Here is a 21,286-nt window from a genome sequence, read left to right on the forward strand (position 1 = left end):
CATAGGTGATTTTTGTGCTTTTTTATTAATTTTATTATTAAGAAGTTTTTTTTTCACTTTAGTTACTTGTATTTTCAGCCTATTGATAGGCTTAGTCACCACCCTTATTATTCATTAAATAAAGTAAATTTTTCTTAGTGATTTTTTTTTTTTTTGGTGATGCAAAGAGTGTTTAAGGGTTCGAGCGATTTTACTCTTGTTTTCTTTTGCAGTTTGTTATTTTTCAAACCTTCCAAAGTTGCAACGTTTATAACCTTCAAAACTCGACCATTGATGTTTCTAAGAGTCCTTCGCTTAAGGATTTTATAGGGAAAAATCCATCCGATCATTGATGTTTTTGAGAGTAAGTCATCAAAGGGTGCTATAGGACATTCAATCTTTTTTTTTTTTTTGTCTAGTTCTTTTATTTTACTTTCTTTATTTTCTATTGTTCAAATCTAACTTTATTTACTCCAATTTTTTTTTTCAGATTTGAATCGTTCAATTTCGGCTTTCATTCAATTTGGCACAATAATTCCATCCCTCACTGATCAATACATCTCCAAACCCTTAGTTTCTTTTCTATTTTCATTTTCTTTTTAGATTTTATTTCATCAATTAAATTCTAGTTTGCTTTGTTAATTTGTCTTGGATCTTGGGTTTCTTTATCGAGCAATAATTCAAAAAGAAAATTGCTTCAGAAAACAAACTTAGGAATTTGAGTCTTTATAATATATACACGTTAAATCCAGCAAAAGGAGCTATTGTTCAAAAAATATAGTGGACCAAGATTTTCACTATTCTACTAAAATTGGAAAAGGGTGAAAAAATCATGGGGTGTCTTAAGTACAGAGGTTAACCTGGCGTAAAATTTGTTAACTCATTCCAATGAATGAGAAGCTTAAGGGAATGAATTTAATGAATTACAAAGAAAAATAAACAATAATGTGGGGATAAGAAGAGTAAAGAAAAAATAGAAGGAAAAAGAAAACAAAATGTCACTAATTATAATCTGGTTCATTCACTGAACTTGCAACTGTGAAGGTAGGGATGATCATACTTGATGTACTTGGTCCAATATGATCGATATTTCGTCATGGCCAACTCCAGCCAAGGTTTCATGTTGCCATTGTAATGAATAACTGCTGCACTTTCAATTTCTTTCTTGTCTACATTTGGATTGTAGCCAAGACCAAGTACATGCCATGATTTCTGAAGTGGATGTGTTAGACCATAAAATGTGATCAGCCCCGGGGGAAGTGTCCCCAGCTTCCACAATGCTCTATCTTCGTTCTGATAAATATTCAAACAAATCAAGAAAAAGAAAAGATCAGAACATACAACAAATTATCCTTTGAAGTCGTGAGAAGTCTTCAAATGTCGTCTGTCTCCCAAAGGAGCCAACCTACCCCTCAAAACCTATAATACCATCAGTTTTGCATATATAACTTGAGCAACATGTTCACTAGAACGTTATTTGATAATTGGCAAACTTGTGGGTTTAATCTGTCAACAACTAAATGATTTATCTCCATGCAAGCATGAAAGGTGGTGTGTGTACATGTGAAGGAGAAAATAACTAGCATGAAATCAAAACTTCCGTCTGTCCATTAACTCACCATATTTTGCCACTTGTGGTATATGCCAGTAATATCCTTCTTTCTCCAAACCTTGAGATCAAACATGTTCATTCCATATGCCCACCCACAAGCATTAGGATCAAAGTTCTGTGAAATATGTGGATTTGAGAAGTTCAGATACTTGTCAAAACGATGAAAGCTTTCACCGCAAGTTTCTACTGCACCATTCACTTTTCCATGGAGATCTACAGACCATAATCCAGTCAAGTCTTTCTGGACAACAATGTCATCATCAAGAAAGAGGATCTTATCTAACTTTGGGTAGACCAGTGGCAGATAGAACCGCAAGTGATTAAGCATTGAGAGATACTTTGGGTTTCGATACTTCAAGTTCGAAGATCCAGAATTGGTTGGCTGATCTGCCTTGAAGTAGTATTCCTTCATCGCTGCAGTCTCAAGCTGCCGGAGAACAGGGCAATAGGATGAATTAAGCCACTTGAATTCATCAACATTTTCAACATTAATGGTGGCTTTTCCAGGGGGATTCAACAGAAACCACATGTTCATTGCTCCAAAATTAAGTTTATCAGTAACAAGATGGAAAACATGTTTAGAGGGATCCTGCAATACAACCAAGAAGAAAATTTTAGTGAAGACTGCATCTGAGCCTCAATTCTTATAAACATAACAATTCCTAATCAATAAGTGAAAAAACAAAAAAAGTAAAGAACAACTCAGAGAGCTAGGCAAGGCAGCTTTTATCACCTTGGCATTCATGATAGTTGAATTGACAACGACAGATGCAGCCAAGACATTATCAGAGAAGAGGGCATAATGGTAGAGATTTGGATTTTCCAAATTCTCACTTCTAGGGAACTTTCTCTTCTCTGGGGGAAGGAGATAATATTCTATGGTCAAACGCATCGACAAGCAATGGATTGCATTGGGAACTGTTTTGGCAGCTAACTGACTCAGGAACATGCTATCTTTTTTCAAGCTCATAACTTGTTCTACCGATGCCTGAAGCATTGCTCTGAGCTTTCCAAGCATCAACTTGCAATCATATAATTGCTCTCTTGCTTTGGCTAGAACTTTTTCCATTGCTTTAATTTTATCAGACGCACTGAATAATTCACATGAGAACACAACATTAGAAACTGACAGAATCATCAAAAGCAAAACCTGGAGGAAACATGGACTACAGCACATAGCCAAGGAGATTAAAGACCCAACTTCCTTTACCTATGAGGTAGATCAGCGTCAGTTGTTGACTCTCCTAAGGCATGCTGACTCTCTTTGAGCCTAATCTGCAATTCTTTTCGCAAGTCAAGCTTGTTTTTCATGCTTGCAATAATTATATAAACCTTTGCCACTATAATTTGATCACTCATCAAGCGCACTGTGGAATCAGAGTTCTCATTATCAATTTCTTTCCTCCACATATTATATTTTCCAAGAACTGCAGAGTCCACAGCTTTGGATCGTTCAATGGCTGCATTTTCAAGTTTCACAGTAGCTTCATCATCTTTTTGCACCAAACCAGCCACATGCTTCTCACGCCTATTATCTCTAAGTTGCTGCAGTCAGTAACATGCCTCTTATTATATAATTAGTTATAATACTAAAGCACTCAGTGAATCAAAAGATGATAATTACCCTTCGAAGTGTATTAGTAAGCATATCATGTGAATGATCATCTGCATAGAACAGCCAGGTCAGCATGAAAGAAAATTCACCAGTAGCATTAGGCATATCTATATTTAACAGATCAGAAATGCATTACCATTAGGAAGCTTTCCCTCTTTAACTTGAGACATTTCTTGTTTCAAGTCTGTAGCCTTTTGATTTGACTTTGAACAAGTGAGAATCATATAAAGATTAGTCAATCAGCAACTTTTTTTTCTTTGGAGGAGGGGTTGGGATAGATTTGACTACTGAGGTATGATCCTAACCTGAGAAGTAGCTTTATCCGCAACTGAAGACTCTACCCCAATAAAATTCCATGATGTAGACAAATTGCTTTTTCTGAAAGAATCAAGACTTAATGGCCCCAAATCAGCTGTACTAGTAGATACAACATCAATAACCTAGAATGATTTGAGTATGACATCAGATGATAAATATAATTGACAATTAAAATCTACCAACAATTGGAGCAAGAACCATAATTTGTATAGAATATAATCCAACACGCATTCACCTCTTTAGTGAATAGGTTTTTGATAGATTGGGATGCCAGCCTTTCTCTCCAGTCAACATTCTGCAAAACTCAACCCTTTTAAAATAATGCAGATCTGGGTATAAAAGCTGTCACAGTCTGTCATCTAAGTTAAAAGCAATGCAGATGGATAAGGTTTTAAAGAAGAAACCTGTTTGCCAAAACCACTTTGAACACTATCTTCGTCTGCACAAGAAACAAAAATTGGAACAAAGATCAGATGCAATCAAAGAACACAATTGAATTTATATCTAACTTTATACTCACAACACAATTCAACATAATTGAACAAAAGTTCTATTATGATGATAAATATTAGGTGAGATGGAGCAACGAATTGTAAGTTAAAATTGGAACTTAGTAGGAGCATCACTATTTACGACAATGTTGTGTAACTAAAGTTAGACCATTTGACTTTACAAATTTCTAGTAAAATGAGAAGCCAAAAACTTTTTTAAGAAATTCACTAATCAAAGCTCGGAATCAATTAAAAGATGAGGCACTTTTCAATTTTATCAGATCGAAAAAGACGCATTTATAAACTAATCAAAACAAAGAATTAATTTATCATCATTCTAAAATACAAAATCAAAATCAAATACAAAGTTAGATCTGGTAAGTAGTACTTAAAAACCCGGGGGGAAATTAAGAGAAAAAACGAACCAGAAATGTAAAGCCCTTGACCGACAAAGAAAACAAGTAGAGTCACAATTGAGAAGAAAAAAAGAATCACGATACGCAATCGAGATCCAGAACTTCTGCTCCTTTGGACGCCCACACTGGATAGTCCCCGCTTCAACGCCATTGGCTATCAGAACCTAATAACAACAATAGCAGCAGCAAAATCAGTCAGACTTTAAAAAAAAAAAACGAAATTGCATAATCAAAAGGTGGAAAAAGGATAATTACAAGTTAACAGAGGGGAGATCGCGTGAAACTGAAAGCAGCAGATCCGTATCGAAGCTAGTTGGAATGGAAATCCATGGGAAAGCAAGCATAGATTAAGTGTTAACTAAATGCTTTTATCAGTAAAAATAAGGAATTTAATAGTGCAGAGAGAAAGGGAAATGCAGGAAGATGGTGGAGTGAGGAACAAAATTATTTATCTTGAAAACGAAGTGAGTGTAATTTATAAGGAATGCGCTGGCCTAAACAAGCAAGAAACAAAAGAAACTTGAGATAACAAAAATTAATATATATATATATATATATATATGTATATATATAGAACAAGGGGATCTTCTTCGATCTCGGTTCGGTTTTCGTTTTTTCTGTTGGTAAGGGTTATTTTTCATTATCTTATTATCGTCTTCGCTTTCAGACATATATATTCATTCCTTCCGGAAACGATAATCTGAGAGATGGGATAATTATTTTAATTTCACTTTTAGCCGACAAAGACGTTGCCGTTTTTATCGCCAGACTAGCTTTATGACGTAATGAGCCAGCCCACCTTATTCTTCTCCATGCAACTTAAGTATTCTACTTTAATATAGTTTTAAACATATTATATAAATATAATATTATCAAAAAACATGGGTTTTGTACAAATTAAACACATTATATAAATATAAGAGTAAATTACACCAACAATTACTCAACTTTGGGGTATGACAAAATAGTTACATTGGTTTTATTTCAGTCACTCAACTTTAGAAAAATAACAAAACAGTCATTTTTACCGTTTTCCGTTACAAATATAACGGTAAAGTGGCATGGCAGATGACGGCTTGCTTGGTGTCATTAACTTTCAAGTTAGCCAGTTAGCACCAATTTAAACAGCCCTTTCAGCACCCATTGAGGGTTTATGCAATAGAAAAAGAAGAAAAAGAGATAAAAAGGGATTTAGGGTGGTTTTTGTCCAAGGTAAAAGGGTTTCCAAAAGGAAAGAAGAGTTTGTTGTCAATGATTGAAGTAGAGCTCTTGAGAGATTTAGTGTCGAGAAAGGCTTTTGAAGTGAAAGCTTTAAATCGCAGAGAATCGAAGAAAGATGGGATTGGTTTAGTGCTATTCTGGGCAGGGGATGCTTGAGAGTTGTGATCAACCATTAAAGTTTGCTTGCTGGTCATTGCTCCGGACCTATTCTTCAACATACCTACCTATCCTCTTTTTATTAGATGGATATTAGAATCAAACCCCGCCAAATTTCTAATATGAAACAACTGCAAAAACAAGGAAACAATCAGAATTTGACTAGAACAAAAAAGAAAAAGAACAATGGGGAAGCAAAAGATGAAAGGGGAGAACCTAGATCTGAAAGCTCCTTTTTTCTTCTTACCTATGTTGAGTGTTTTTCTTTTTCATCTGGTTTGTTTCCTTTGTCTAATCACTTTGCCAAACTTGTTAGGCAGAAAAGAAAGGAGAAGACAATAAAAAGAAATTGAAACCAAAATTAGGATTTAGAAACTGATAAAATACTAAAAACCCATACTTTCTCTCTTTCTCCAGTTTTATTCTTCTTATTGTCCTTCAATCTTTTTTTTTTTTTTTGTTCTTGTATTAACCAAAATTAGGCAGTGAAGACTTTTTTTTGGCGATTTAGTATTTCAAGAAGAAATTTCTTTATGGCACAAAGTTTAGCCTTTGAAATTTATCCACAATAGAAGAAAGAGAATATTGGGGAAAAAACCCTAACCCAATTTAATGGTGGTGCAAGTGGTGGTGGTTGGAGTTCTTGTCAATGTTGTCGGTTTGTTTGTGGGGTCAATTGTATAAGGGTTGTTGGAGACTTTGAGAGGGATTTTACAGTCTCTTCTTCTTGTTCTTCTTCTCCGTTATTAGGGTTTTTTTCAATTTCTTCTTAATTTGGGTGGGTTTCCACTATGGACATCCAATGTGGCTAATTAATTGGCCACGTCAGTTAATTAACTAGCCACGTCACCTATCCTGTTAGAACTGTAACGGAAAATGTTAGCGAGTGACTGATTTGTCACTTTTTGATAACATTAGTGACTGTTTTGTTATTTTTCTAAAGTTGAGTGACTGAAATGAAACCAAGGTGACTATTTTGTCAGCTACCCAAAGTTGAGTGACTGTTGGTGTAATTTACCCTAAATATAAAGTTAATAATTATAAAAAAGTAAATATGTTATAAATTATGTTATTATATAATGCTTTTAAATTTATAAATACTTGTAATTTTTTAATATAAAAATGTATTAATATTTTTAGTTATCAATTTTAAAAATAGAATTGTAATTTATATTTTATTATTTAATATAGATATATTTTTAATTATTTATTATATTATAATGTCTATAATAGTTATTTCTATTGTCATCACACTACTATAGCTGAGTTTGAATCCAAACACTAATTTCACCACTTGTTTTAATCTCATTGCTAGAGTAATTAATCTCACTATCACCATTATTTTTAATCTCACTAAAGGCAATCTCACCAGGCGGTGAAATTAAAATTAGTGGTGAGATATGCGTTTGGGTTCAATCACAACTGTACCAATAAGACAATAATACAAAATTACTATTAATGATATTAGATTGAAACGATATATATTAGAAGTTGTAAATTATTTTATTTTTATGAAATTATTAAAATATATGAAATTATAATTTTATTTAATAAAATAATATGTGTCATAATTTTTTTTATAAATATTTTAATTATTTATTTTATAATCATTTTAATTATTTATTGTAATTAATTACTATTGAGAATAATAGTTTGAGTTTATAATATAATAAATAATTATTTAAAATTATTTTCACTCAAAGACGCTTTCATTTATCATCCAAACGTTAAATCTCTAATAACGGTTGACTGTACATAACACACCATATTTACAATTTCATTTCGGTCACTCAACTTGTAGGTCGCTTTCATTTTGGCCACTCAAAAAAATTTCCTTTTTAGTATTGATTAGGGTAAAAAAAACATTAAAGATTAAAGTAAAAAATCGGTAGAAACTAAAATAATGCATTATATACTTTTAAAAATTGTACTTAAAGTACTATTTTTTTTTCAATATTGAAATTTTAAATTTCAAAACATCAAAATCAATTAAATAAATTATTGAAAAATCTTATCCTTTGATAGTGTCAATTGATTTGTTGCTATAATATTGAAATTAATTAAATTAATTAATCAATTAATCTCCTTACAAAATTTATGTTTCAAATTAAAATCAATTCAAATAATTTATTTTTAATAATTGTCTATAAAACTCAAATTGCTTTTGATTATATGGTCTTGAAATTTCCATGCTAAACAAAAAGTAAAGAAAAATCCTTGTAATTAATTAAATTAATCAATTTTATCTTTCATGTCAAACAAAAACTTAGAATATTTTCATTAATTCTTTATCAAAACGAAGAACAAGCAATTGCAATGAATTTTTCTTTACTGTTGGCTTAGCATGAAAGATTCAAATTATATAATCAAAAGGAATTTAAATTTCATAGACAATTATTAAATTTTATCATCTAATATGAAGAGAAAAACATTAATCCATTAATTTTTTAAAAAAAATAGTGTAATTTTTAAAATATATGAAGCGATGTGTTTTTAAAAAAAATAACTAGACTACTTTTACATAATATAACATTGATATTTTATTGAGTGTATAAATAAAATATATATTTAATAATTCAGAAGTTATATATAACTAAAATCCTTCATATGATTAAGAAAATTTTGATAAAACTGTTTCAAGGTCACTTTACATTTAAAGAAGAAGAATGGAGTTGAAGTTCTGTTGCTCTGCAACTTTGTAAGATTTCTCTGTAGTTTACTGTTAATGTACAAAAAGCATTAGATTTATTTATCTAGAGCATAATTTAATATAGTAAGAAGCAAAAGAAAATAGATGAATGAAGAATTTTTTGAAGATACATCCTAGCCGTCAAATGTGTGTTTTGCTTTTAAAATGTTAATATTGGTTTTATGAGTAATCAGTGAAAACGAAAGAGTCATTCCAATGAGGAATAATTGAGTGTGAGATAAGTTGTGTCCAAGGTTGATCTTAATTATGTTGGACAACTATACATAAGATTCTTGTAGTGTCTGATACATGAGTACAATTAAATTCAAACCCATCATATTTCCATGTAGGAACTACCTTCGCAATTCTCCAATCACCTCACACGGATCATTCAACCTATGCCTACCGCACCTTTTACCTACACTTTGTAACCATTAGGTATATTAACAGTTAATCCAATCAATTTTTTAAATTGAAATATTTCAATTAATTCAGTCGGTTAATTAAATTAATCGGAATTTTTATATTTTTTTGTCTTTTGATTAAATTAAATATAAAACATATAAAGAAATACATTGCTATTTTTCTTTTCTTTTTTAACCGTTTTTAAAAATTTTTATTATATATTATATATTATTTATTTCGATTAATATAAAAAATAATAGTTAAAAAATACATTGCTAATATAAAATATATATTATATATTATATTATTTAATTCGATTAATTATCCAATTTCGAACTAAATTAACCGATAACCGAAGTTTCAAAAAATTATTAATCGACCTCCGACTGAACTAAATTCGACCACCGATTGATTAACCAAATTAGATTAATTTGATCGATTAATTCGGTCTTAACCGAACTATGAACACCCCTAAATTTCAATTGGTCTTTAACTAGATCTTGAAGCACTTCTCACTAGAAACAACCCCATTATCATTCTATCACCAAATAAATGAGTTTGGTTGAACATGTCAATTAGGAGGTAATGTACGATATCAATTATCTGAGCATCTAAGTACACTCTACTTAAGTCTCGATAATGATCTTTTGAGAGACCAAAGTTCGACATCCTATTATCGGCCCAAAATTTGATCTTGTCCCCCTTCCCATGGTCCATCAAATACTTTTCTTTAAATTATCTTGTATCTTTCAAATCGACTTCCGAATGACTACTTTAGAGTTACTTTTAAAAAACATTTGTACAACCCAATTTTAGCCCGGGCCAACACCAAATGAACCCAAACCAAATCAAAAACAAAAAAATAGCCTAACTCCAAAACCCTAATGGCCCAATAGGGCCTAAAATCTAAGCAGTATCAGGGAACCCTAGGGTTCCCTCCTTTCCTTTGCGCCGTTGCCTCCATGTGCTGTGTCAGCGGGCCCATCGCCCGAGGTGGCCTCCGTTTGCACCAAAACTGCAAGTTGACTTTGCCACAGACCTGTAAACAAGGCAAAAAGAGAGACAGAATAGCAGAACGAAAGCAAAAGCAAGAAAGGAACAGTGATATGACAATGTAATCGTGGCTATAAAAGCCACGAAAATAACCATGTAATTTTACACACTAAGAATTCAATACTAAGGGAATAGAAATCAATTCGAAATGTGGATATTTTACAGTTTACATTTTTGCTCTAATCTACTGTTTATTTTTTATTTACTTATATTGAATATAGAAACAAAAAAAGGGAAACGGGAGCCATAAACTGACTTAGATTCGGGTCTTCGACACCATGGACGGCCGAAGAAGTCACCTCCAAGGATAGGCGACCAGAAGCCGAAAGGTTTCTTAAACTTTTGGGGCCCTTTCATTAATATTTTGGGAGTTTTGAGTTCGGATTCGGGTTTAGGGGCTTAAGAGGGTTGAATTGAAAGTTTTTAGCCTTTTTCCAGCCACCGTGGACGGTGGCGCCATCGCCAACGGCAAGCGGCCATCACGGTGGCCATCGGTCAGATCCTGGGCCGACATTCGGAGGGGGTTGAGAGCTAGGGGCAATTTACACAAAAAAGCCCCTTTTTTTAAAAAATTACCAAAATGGGCCCGGTATTTAATTATTTACTGGAATGGGCCATTTTTCGGCAAATCACGTCCACATCGGTCACGATGTCGGGGGCGCGCCAGAGAAATCAGCGGCCGTTGTCGGTCGCTTCTATCGACGTGGCAACAAATCGCGCCTCTAGGGCGTGATTTTTGCCACGCGAAAAGCTACCGACGTGGCCATGACTTGTCAAGCGTGAATAGTGCAATTGTCAAAAATTTGACCGTTGCCCCCCCAACGATCCAAAAAAAAACTATAAATACCCCCCACCCTTTTTTTTTCACAAACTAATCCTCTCTCAAATTTCCTCTCAATTTGCTCTCAAATTCCTTCCAAATTTCTCTCAAATCCATATTTAATCTCAATTTGCTCTCAAGTTCCTCTTAAATTTCTTGTAACTCCCTTTTTTTAAATAATTTTAAAATTTTTTAAATAATTTTAAAATTTTTTTAAATAATTTTTTAAACCGTAAAAATTTGTACGATTTCAGCAATGGCCGGAGATAAGCATCACATATCGGTGGAACAAATAAAAATGGTAAGTGTTAAATTTAATTTTTAAATATTATTTAAGAATTTTTTATTTATGCATTTTTAGATAATTATTAATTTATTATTTGTTATAAAAGTTTGTAGATCGGGTATTGGAATGCAATATCCGGAATATGCATGGTCCTCCATCACTGTTGGTAGAGAACTACCTACGGGAAGCGGGTTTTTGGCACGTGGCGACGGTAGGCCGGGGATGCAAGGTGGACCCGAAACTAATCAGTGCGTTGATCGAGAGATGGAGACCCGAGACGCACACATTCCATCTTCCATGTGGAGAGTGCACTATCACTCTAGAAGATATCAGTCTGCAATTGGGATTGTCGGTGGATGGGTACCCAGCCACCGGGTCTACCCAATCTAGCGATTGGGGGGCGGTGTGCTACGAGCTTTTGGGCGCTATTCCGGAGAAAATGGAGGGAGGTAAGATCGAGATGGGCTGGTTACGTGACACATTCCCTGATCCGGATGAAGATTCAACCGAAATTGAAAGAATCCAATATGCTCAGGCATACATTCTTCAATTAATTGGAGGTTATCTGATGCCCGACACGTCACAGAGCCGCGTACATCTAAAATGGTTGCTGAAACTCGTTGATTTTAGAGCAACCGGTGAATTGAGTTGGGGGTCTGCCGTCTTGGCAACGTTATATCGGGAGATGTGCGGGGCGACACGATCGAGGAGAGCAAAAATTGGAGGTTACCTGTCACTACTGCAGTCATGGGCACGGTTTCGCTTTCCATTTCTACGTCCTCGAGTGGACCACCCATATACATTCCTACTCATAACGAGGTAAATTTTATATTAGATTTTACAATTATTATGTAGATTTTTAAAAATAAAAGTATGCTAAAAAATTATTTAATTAGGTGGAACCATCCGACAAGTCATACTCGATTACCTACCTCTCTTGAAGATATACGGCTTCTATTGGACCAACGGTCGGAAGTAGAAGTAAGTATTAAATAAAATAGATATTTCCATACATTCGCTAGTCGATTGGTATTTAGTATTTAGTATTTAGTATTATGTATATAACTAATATTTCTATCATGTTCATATAGTTTCAATGGACACCATATGAGGATCCGGCAATTCGGGCAGTAATTCCGGAAGAGTTCTTACAAAATTTGAACGCTTGGCACGTGAAAGTCGCATTGATCAACTACGCGACCGTGGAGATGCACCAGGTAGACAGGGTGTTACGGCAATTTGGATGTAGACAACCGATTCCCGTGGACCCTGAGGTGTTTGACGATCACCACAAAATCGACCTTCGGTAAGCGAATACAGATTGGACAAGATTCTGCTCCGAGTACATCGAAATGTGGGAATATCGATATGCTTATATACCTAATAGGGAACAGATCATCGTTCCGGAGTTAGCGTGCGTGCCGGAGTACATGCCATGGTTTAAGATCCATGGCAAGCCGTATTTACTATTGCCAGAGGAGAGGCAGCGGCAATTATGTATCCAAAGGGAACGACGTGGCCCTTTAAATCCAAAAAGAAGGGACGACGACGCAGGGCCATCAACTATGCCCAGAAATTCGCCCAACCCATCATCAGCACCCATAAAATCAATAGGCCCTGCGGGAGCACAGACACAGTCACTCGGCCCAGCAATTCAACCGATGATACAGACACAACCGCCTTTTCAGATAATGCCAGGTGCGTTTCCTAGACCTTTTATGTATCCTAACCCTTATATGTTTCCTTTTCCGAGTCTTATGGCAGGTTGGAGCCAATGGCCCGGTTCAGCTCCATTTCCTGTTACGTCGAGTGGACCGCCGATGTATAGGCTAGCGACGCACGAGGGATTGCAAGAGGGGCCTTCGGGGAGCTCTTCATTTTACCAATCCCCACCACCATATGGTTTTCAAACACCATCGACGTTGTTGATGCGAACACCTCCACATGCACTATTCTATCAAGCTGGCTCATCGTCCCAACTCCGACAACCAGAATCCCCGTCGGAGGAACCACAACCGCCGCAGGAAGCTGGACAATGGAGGAATCCAACAGAATCATTTACTCACCGCCATGTGGCAATCGAATCCGTGAAACGGAGATTGATTTTTGTATTTAAATTTATTTGTACAAATATTTTGAATATTTGATATTATTTGATGTAATAAAATAGAAATTTTTTTGAGTTATTACTTAAAAACCCTAAACCCTTAAAATTAAAAACCCTAAACCCTTAACTTAAAAACTCTAAACTAATTTAATTAAAAACCCTAAACCCTTAAAATTAAAAACCCTAAACCCTTAACTTAAAAACCTTAACCCTTAACTTAAAAACCCTAACCCTTAAATTAAAAATCCTAAACCCTTAAAATTAAAAACCTTAAACCCTTAACTTAAAAACCCTAAACTAATTTAATTAAAACCCAAAACCCTTAAAATTAAAAACCCTAAACCCTAAACATTAACCCTTAACTTAAAAACCTTAAACTAATTTAATTAAAACCCTAACCCTTAACTTAAAACCCTAAACTAATTTAATTAAAACCTTAAACCCTTAACTTAAAAATCCTAACCCTTAAATTAAAACCCTAAACCCTTAAAATTTAAAACCCTAAATAATTAACTTAAAACCCTAACCCTTAAATTAAAAACCCTAAACCCTTAAAATTAAAAACCCTAAGCCCTTAACTTAAAAACCCTAAACTAATTTAATTAGAAACCCTAAACCCTTAAAATTAAAAACCCTAAACCTTTAACTTAAAACCCTAAGCTAATTTAATTAAAAACCATAAACCCTAAAAACCCTATTTCTTTCAGGACCTAAAAACGTTAAAAAGCCTGAACCCTAAACCCTAAAAGCCAAAAAAACCTAACGTGGGAAAAACGGTAAAATCGCGTCCCCCAGAACGCGATTTGCTGCCACGTCAGCAAAGCGAGCTGACGTGGCCGCGATTTCATGCCACGTAGCGCGTTCTGGGGGACGCGATTTGTAACAACCCGGTTTTGACCCTAATCAGAATAGTGGTTTCGGGACCACAAATCCGAATAAAAAAATAATATTTTAATATTATTTCATGTGTTTATTATATGTTAATTTACATGTGTGAAAATTTCGTGAATTAATTTTATTGTTGTGTGCTTAATTTAATAAAAGGACTTAATCGCGTACAATGTGAAATTTACTAATTAATGTGTAAAGTGCTAACTTGCTAATGTCTTTATAATGTGAAGTCCTTAATAGGAAATTAGGCCATTATTCAAGATAGTGGATGGCATTATGCTTATAAATTATAGTTTTATATTATGTATAAAGGTTATAATAATATATTATATTATAAAGTTAATATATTAAAAGACAAACAAATTAAAAGCCACACTTTTCATCTTATTTTGACTGAAACTAGAGAAAAGAAAAGAAAGAAACCTAAGCTAGGTTCGCCATCTTTTGAAGCTTAATTCAAGGTTAGTTTTGTTCGGTTTTGATAACTTTTACGTTTTTGAGATCGTTGCTTTGAATACTACCCGACCCATGCTTGAATTTCTGATTTTAATGAATATTTTGAGTTATGCCATTGATGAATATTTGTGCTTTGTGATGTTTTATGATGAATAATGGAAGATATGTCTTAGATTAACATGTTTTATCTTGGGATTTTTGATGAATTTGAGTATTTAGGGCTAAATTGTGAAAATAAATTTTTGAGGGACTAAAATGTGAAATAAATGCAATGTGTGGACTTGTATGAGAACCATGAATATTCGGCCCTTGTGTGGTATGGGCAAATTTTGTGTATTTTGTGTTTTGTGCAAAAAGGACTAAATTGCAAAAAGTGTAAAATGTTAGTGCAAAATGGTAATTTTCCCATTTATGTATTTTTGGACTTAATTGAATGTTTTGATGAATAAAAAGGTTAAATTTGATTATGTTTAGATCAAGAAACGAAGAAAACGAATTTGGATCGGGGAAAAACGAAAGTAATCGAATAGTCGATCGTGTCCGCTGATATCCGAGGTAAGTCTATTAGCAATTAAAAGTTATTAAGTTAATATTTACACATGTATACTAATTGTATTTTGTGTTGAGCTATATTTAAAAGTATATTGATTGAATAAATTTTGAAGTATAGATGATATTTATATATATAGCATGTTCGAATATACAAGTATAATCTTGTATAGATTTATGGGTTAAAATAAAGGTAAGAAATGTATAAGAGTATAGTTGATATTTGAATAAGCATGTATATGTATATGTATATATAATGCTAGGATATATATACATATATATATAAGTTATTGAAATTAGTTAAAGTATGAATGTTGCATAGGTATAAATTCTTGATTTTAAGCAGGTATGTATAATACATATATATGGTACGAATATATATATAAGTGGTTCAAGGTATGTTTCAATTATGTGAAATGAATCTAATGTTATGAATTAAAGATATTTATATATTGTTCAATATATGTGTATATAAATATATAGGGTTTTGAATTGATTGAAGTATGGAAGTTATGAAAATATGTATATGAAGTCTCAATATATATATGTATATAATTGTATAAATTTTGGAATTGAATTTAAGGTATGAATTATATATTATGGAATAAGTGTGGTTTGAATGGGTATAAACGTATATACAATTATTTGTATTGAGCTAAAAGTATGGATTGTAAGTATAGATATAATCGAGCTATGGTCCGCCAATTTCTTGAAAGTGTGGTTAATGCTACATGAATTATAATGTATATGTTTTAAACATGTGTAATGCCAAGATGAGAAATTATTCTCGATTTGTGATATTCGTGTTCGTACCTAGCGTGCTTTATGCCGTGAATTTTTCAGACTTTAAGTCTAGCAGGCTACGTCTTGGTGATCCGAATCAAAGTTATAAACCTAGCAGGGCTACGTGTTGGTGATCCGAATCGAAGCTATAAGCCTAGCAGCTAAGTGCCGTTGAATCTGCTTAAATTAAGTGATTCTATGTATTGAGTATAAATATATATGATTTTGTTTATATGAAATGGATAAGTTTATGAACATTGTATCAAGGTGGTTGATGATTATATAATCGTTCAATCTTTGTGAATAGTAAGTATGTATATATATATATCGGTTGTCATGAAATTGTTGGATATATATATATATGTGTATATATGTATGCATTCGGCATAGGTGGGTATAGGTGTAAATGTGCATTCGGCACTTATAGTGGATAAGTATAAAATTATGCTTTTGGTATATGTATTTGAACAATTATATTTAAATGGATCCGATGAAGTGCGAACAATAAGTACTATAGAAATCAAGATATGCAGTTAATGATTATGTTAGTAAATTGATTATATGCATATAATGTATATACATTTGTTCGCTTTATGTGTATTAGATAAATACACATCCATTTAGATTTAAACAAAATGACTTAATATAGCAATGTTTGATTAGTAATTATTATTGATAATTGTGATTTCAATAAATTTAATTAAAGAATTATATGATTCTTTTATATGTATTTTAGATATGCTATAGACTTACTAAGCTATAAAAGCTTACTTTGACTGCTTTTTGTCCATTTGTTTTTTTATTTAGATTTTGGAGACGCGTTACGAGCTCGGGGATCATCAGCATAGTCTATCACACTATCGACTACTTTTGGTATTTTGTTAAATATTTGAACTCAATCTTATGGCATGTATAGGTTTGAGTACGATGTTGATTAGATTTTGATTGTAAATTATAAATAGCTATGCAAAAGTAATTTAATTTTCATATTTGTGATCAGTTTGATTATAAAAATGGTTGTGTTTGTTCAGTAATGCCTCGTAACCCTAATTCGGCGACGGAGACGGGTTAGGGGTGTTACACGATTTGCCAGAAAATGGCCCATTCTGGTAAATAATTAAAAACTGGGCCCATTTCGGTAATTTTTAAAAAAAAGGGCATTTATTGGTAAATTGCCCGAGAGCTAGAGAGAATTTCAGTCTTTTTTTTTTAGAAAGAAGAGAAAAAATGAGCCTTTTCTAAAAATTTTTAACTTTTATACTACTAACAAAACGACGTCGTTTCACCCGGGGGTTTCAGTGCCAAAATGGTGCCGTTTTAAGGTGACCCGAGATTCGACCCATGAACCCCAAAGATCTGCACGTTTTTAGACTGAGGGTCTATTTACCCTTTCAGTCCTTCCGCTTTTGGGCTTTCCTTCACTCTGGCCCCTGTTTTAGGTTTTTCTTATTTTTTAAATTTACCCCTTTAGTCTATTTCAGATTTCAATTCGATCCACCTTGAAGCTATGCGTTTTGGAGGGGAAGGGAAAATTGCCCTTTCAGTCCCTCCATATTATGCACGCGTTCAGAAGGATCCCCCCTTTCATTTTATTTGCGAATTCCCCCAAAGTTCTGTTTTCAATTCAAATTAGTCCCTTTTTGTTATATTGTTGCTATTAAATTAATTAATTTTAATAATGTTATCATTATTTTTACTACTATTATTATGTTTAATACTGTTATTACTATTGTTTATTTTTTTACTATTATTATTATTATTATTATTATTATTATTACTCTTATTTATCTATTTATTATTATTGTTCGTTTATTAATGTATGATTATTTATTGTATTTCTTATTTATTATTATTATCACCATGTATTTATATATACTTTTGATCCCAAGCTTCATTATATGTACATGTACGTACACACATGTTTGTCTTTTCTATATATACATAGATACGTACATATTTTTTATAACTTATATATGTACATACACGTACTCATATATTTTTTATACATATTTTATAATTTGTTTACATATCTATCTATATATATCTATATACGAAATTTCATCTTCATAAACACATTAATACATACTCATATATATACTTTTTATACTTTATGATTTTAATATACATATATAAACATACTCATATATCTTTTATGTTTTTATAATTTTATTCATTTTCTTTATTCAATTATTTATCTACATTTTATTATTATTTTAAAAGAATGTTTTAATTTTATTTGCTTATATATTTGTTATTTTGCATGATATTGATTTGTCCTTTTATTTATTTTATTTTGTTGCTATTGCTCGTATTATTTATGCTCACATTATCGTATCCATAATTGTCATTTATCAATGCGGCATTTATTCGTACATCAAAATTAACATTACATCAATTTTTTTACCTGAATTCATAAAAAAAGAAAATTTTGAAAATAAAGGCAATACTCGGTATTTGGAATTTTCAAAAGGATTGAGCCCTAACGTATTGGATTCCAATTTTCTTCGTTGAATCTAAATAATTGAGAATGCTCTTTAATAAAAAAAAATAAATAAAAAGCTCATTATTGAGAATTCAATACGTTGTGTCCTAACGCATTGGATGTGACACATTATTTTCCCGAGATGAGGATTTTTCTAAAAAATAATAAAGGCAATATTCAATGTTTAGAATTTTGAGAAATTGTGCCCTAATGTATTGGGCTGCGAGTTCTTCATCTGACTTAAACAATTGAGTATCCTTTTAAATTTTATTGTACGAGTTTTTTGGACAAGCTCATTTCTGAGGAGGTGAAATATCATGCCCTAACTCATTGGGTATGACATTTTCTCTCTCCGAAATAAGGGGGTCTTAATGGCTAATTTGATTTATACAAGGTTTTTTTATAATGATCGTGTTTTAAAATATTTACACATTTTTTATATTAAGACACTAATTAATCAACAAGGTACCAATTTTGGGCGTGTCGAGGGTGCGAACCCTTCCTCGTGCGTAACCGACTCCCGAATCCGTCTTTAGGATTTTATAAGACCAAAAATTATCATTTTAATAAATTTAAATTTTTATTAAAATGATTTAATTATAAGGTGATCCGATCACACCTAAATAAAAAAGATTGGTGGTGACTCCCATTTTCGTTTTATTTTCAAAATCCAAGTCGACCCCATTTTATCAAAAAAATGGTGTCAACAGCTTGGCGACTCCACTGAGGACGATAAGAAAGTCAAGCTGTAAATTGATTAATTTTTGTCTTTTTTGTCGAATGTTGAAAATTTGATTTTTTTTAACATATGATCCTCATTGCATTTAATCTGTTTTTAAGTTTTACTTTTCATCATGTCTTGTATTTTAAATTTTTATATCTCCACACATTGCATTGCATGACTGTGGGTCACACCCTTTTAAGTGGGAGTGAGAAACTAGTCATTCGTGAGGTTTTCACCTCCGTGCAGGATAGTAAATCGCTTTCAGGATACATCCGTACCTATGTCTTCGTGAGATTTTCATCTCCGTGCAGCCAAAGGGAAATGTATTCCCCTGAACCGAACTCGGTCCGTATGAGCCTATAATAGGTGACGATCAAGGAATCTACTGGTTCAGGTACCTTTGCCCTAGAAGTCGAACCATATATAGTAAACCTTTGGAACTTGCCCTAGGTAGAACTACGCCAAACTCTAGTGGTTACCCAATTAGGTGTTTTATTATTTCTTGTTTGTATTGAATCTTATTGTTATACATGATACTGACTTGTTGTGTTTTGTTTTGGTTGCATGGCATTTTGGCTGCATGGCATTTCATTATAAAAGGCGTTGACTCACATTCGGTTACTAGATAGAAAGCTTATCATGGAAAATGAATTTCTTGATAAATTGGAAAATAATGCGGTTGTCCGAATATGGTCATAAAAACGCGACTTGAGAAGGGTGATAGTTTGTCGGAGGGGTACACATCAGAATAATGGGACTTCACTTATATCAGCGTAACACAGAACAATCTCCGAGAGTTGAAAGAAATATGAGCCCAGTGGGAAAATGAAACCAAACAGATATTTTACTATAATTATGGTGATTTGCCCTATTTGTTGGATATTAAGGTGGACGAGCATTTGTTTCGAGCTTTGGCCCAGTTTTGGAATTCCGCTTATAGCTGCTTCACTTTTGGGGAGGTAGACTTGGTACCTACTATAGAGGAATATACAGCTTTGCTACGTTGCCCAAGGATTCAAGTAGATAAGGTCTATTCTAAAGCCATCAACATCCCGACTTTTGTAAAAATGTCAATGAATATCTTAGGAATGAGTGAGCAATGGGTCTCAGCGCGGGTCAAACAAAAGGGAGATAACAAATGTATCCCTTGGAAGAGTCTACGTGATTTGATTTTAGTACATCCTGATACAAAGAAGAAGGTCGATGTTTTTGCTTTGAGCATTTATGGTCTGATGATTTTTCCTAGAGCGCTAGGGTACGTTGATGAAGCAGTTACAGATTTGTTTGATCGACTGGACAAGAGAGTCACACCTGTCCCAACAATTTTGGCTGAGACATTTAGATCTTTAACTGCGTGTCGAAACATGGGTGAGGGAAGATTCATTGGATGTGCGCAGCTTTTACTAGTGTGGTTCCACAGTCACTTCTAGAAAGTGGATAAAGTTTCCTATCGAGTATTTTTCGAGGACTATTCCCCATTAAAAGAACTATCAGGACACTGAGACATGACAACATTACCGTGGAAAAGTGGATGGCGATTCTTCAAAATCTCAAGGATGAAGATGTTGAATGGAAAGCTCCTTGGATGGTACCTGATGAGATCTTGTATCGATGTGGGGACTTCGACTGGGTCCCTTTACTTGGGATTTGGGGAGCTATTGGTTATGCGTCGTTGTTGGTACTAAAACAGTATAGGTCGAGACAGTTTGTACCTGTATCCCAAGGACTAGCCCAAGAGCGAGTTTTCATATAAAGATGATGGTTACAAGAAAAAGATTCGAGAAGTGACCAATGCTTGGAAGTAAATTCACCGAATGAAGAGACTTGTCGTTGGACCGATGGTGACCCCCAAATATAATGAGTGGTGGAGTAAGAGGGTCAACGATAATATCCCCAGCCTAAGAGAAGAAGATGTTCGACCGATAAAGGAGTATTTGCAAGTGGTCCTATCTGAGATAGAAATCATAAAGTAGGATTTTGAAAAGAGGAATTTGGAGTTGGGAAAGAAAATAGAGCAATTAGAGGAAGAAAAAATGCAACTACTAGATGTCGACGTCCAAAAGTTAGAGATCGAAAAATGGAGAAAATGAAAGAACAAGGCTGAAGAAGATTTGGCCAGCTTGAAGATGGATTACAAGAGGTTGCGTAGCTCAATAAGAAAGGCCGATTTGGGTAAGACGTCGGAACAATGGCTACAGGAAATCCAAGAGGAAAAGACTAAAGCCGATCAATG

The 21,286-nt window shown here is 33.4% G+C and overlaps 1 protein-coding gene across 1 annotated transcript; it reads right to left on the reverse strand.

Annotated features, from left to right (window-relative positions):
* Window positions 1-689: 689 nt before the first annotated feature.
* Window positions 690-5,072, reverse strand: LOC105797472 (polygalacturonate 4-alpha-galacturonosyltransferase). Its single transcript, XM_052633673.1, has 11 exons — window positions 4,687-5,072; window positions 4,441-4,595; window positions 3,929-3,963; window positions 3,760-3,819; window positions 3,512-3,646; window positions 3,343-3,409; window positions 3,216-3,256; window positions 2,802-3,136; window positions 2,325-2,682; window positions 1,599-2,180; window positions 690-1,272 (listed from the first exon to the last, which is right to left on the reverse strand). Exons 2-11 carry the CDS (start codon window positions 4,580-4,582, stop codon window positions 997-999), a joined length of 2,031 nt encoding a protein of 676 aa, XP_052489633.1. The 5' UTR covers window positions 4,583-4,595; window positions 4,687-5,072; the 3' UTR covers window positions 690-996.
* Between the last annotated feature and the right edge of the window lie 16,214 nt (window positions 5,073-21,286).

This window comes from Gossypium raimondii, chromosome 7 (assembly GCF_025698545.1).
Source record: "Gossypium raimondii isolate GPD5lz chromosome 7, ASM2569854v1, whole genome shotgun sequence".
NCBI classification, from domain to species: Eukaryota; Viridiplantae; Streptophyta; class Magnoliopsida; order Malvales; family Malvaceae; genus Gossypium; species Gossypium raimondii.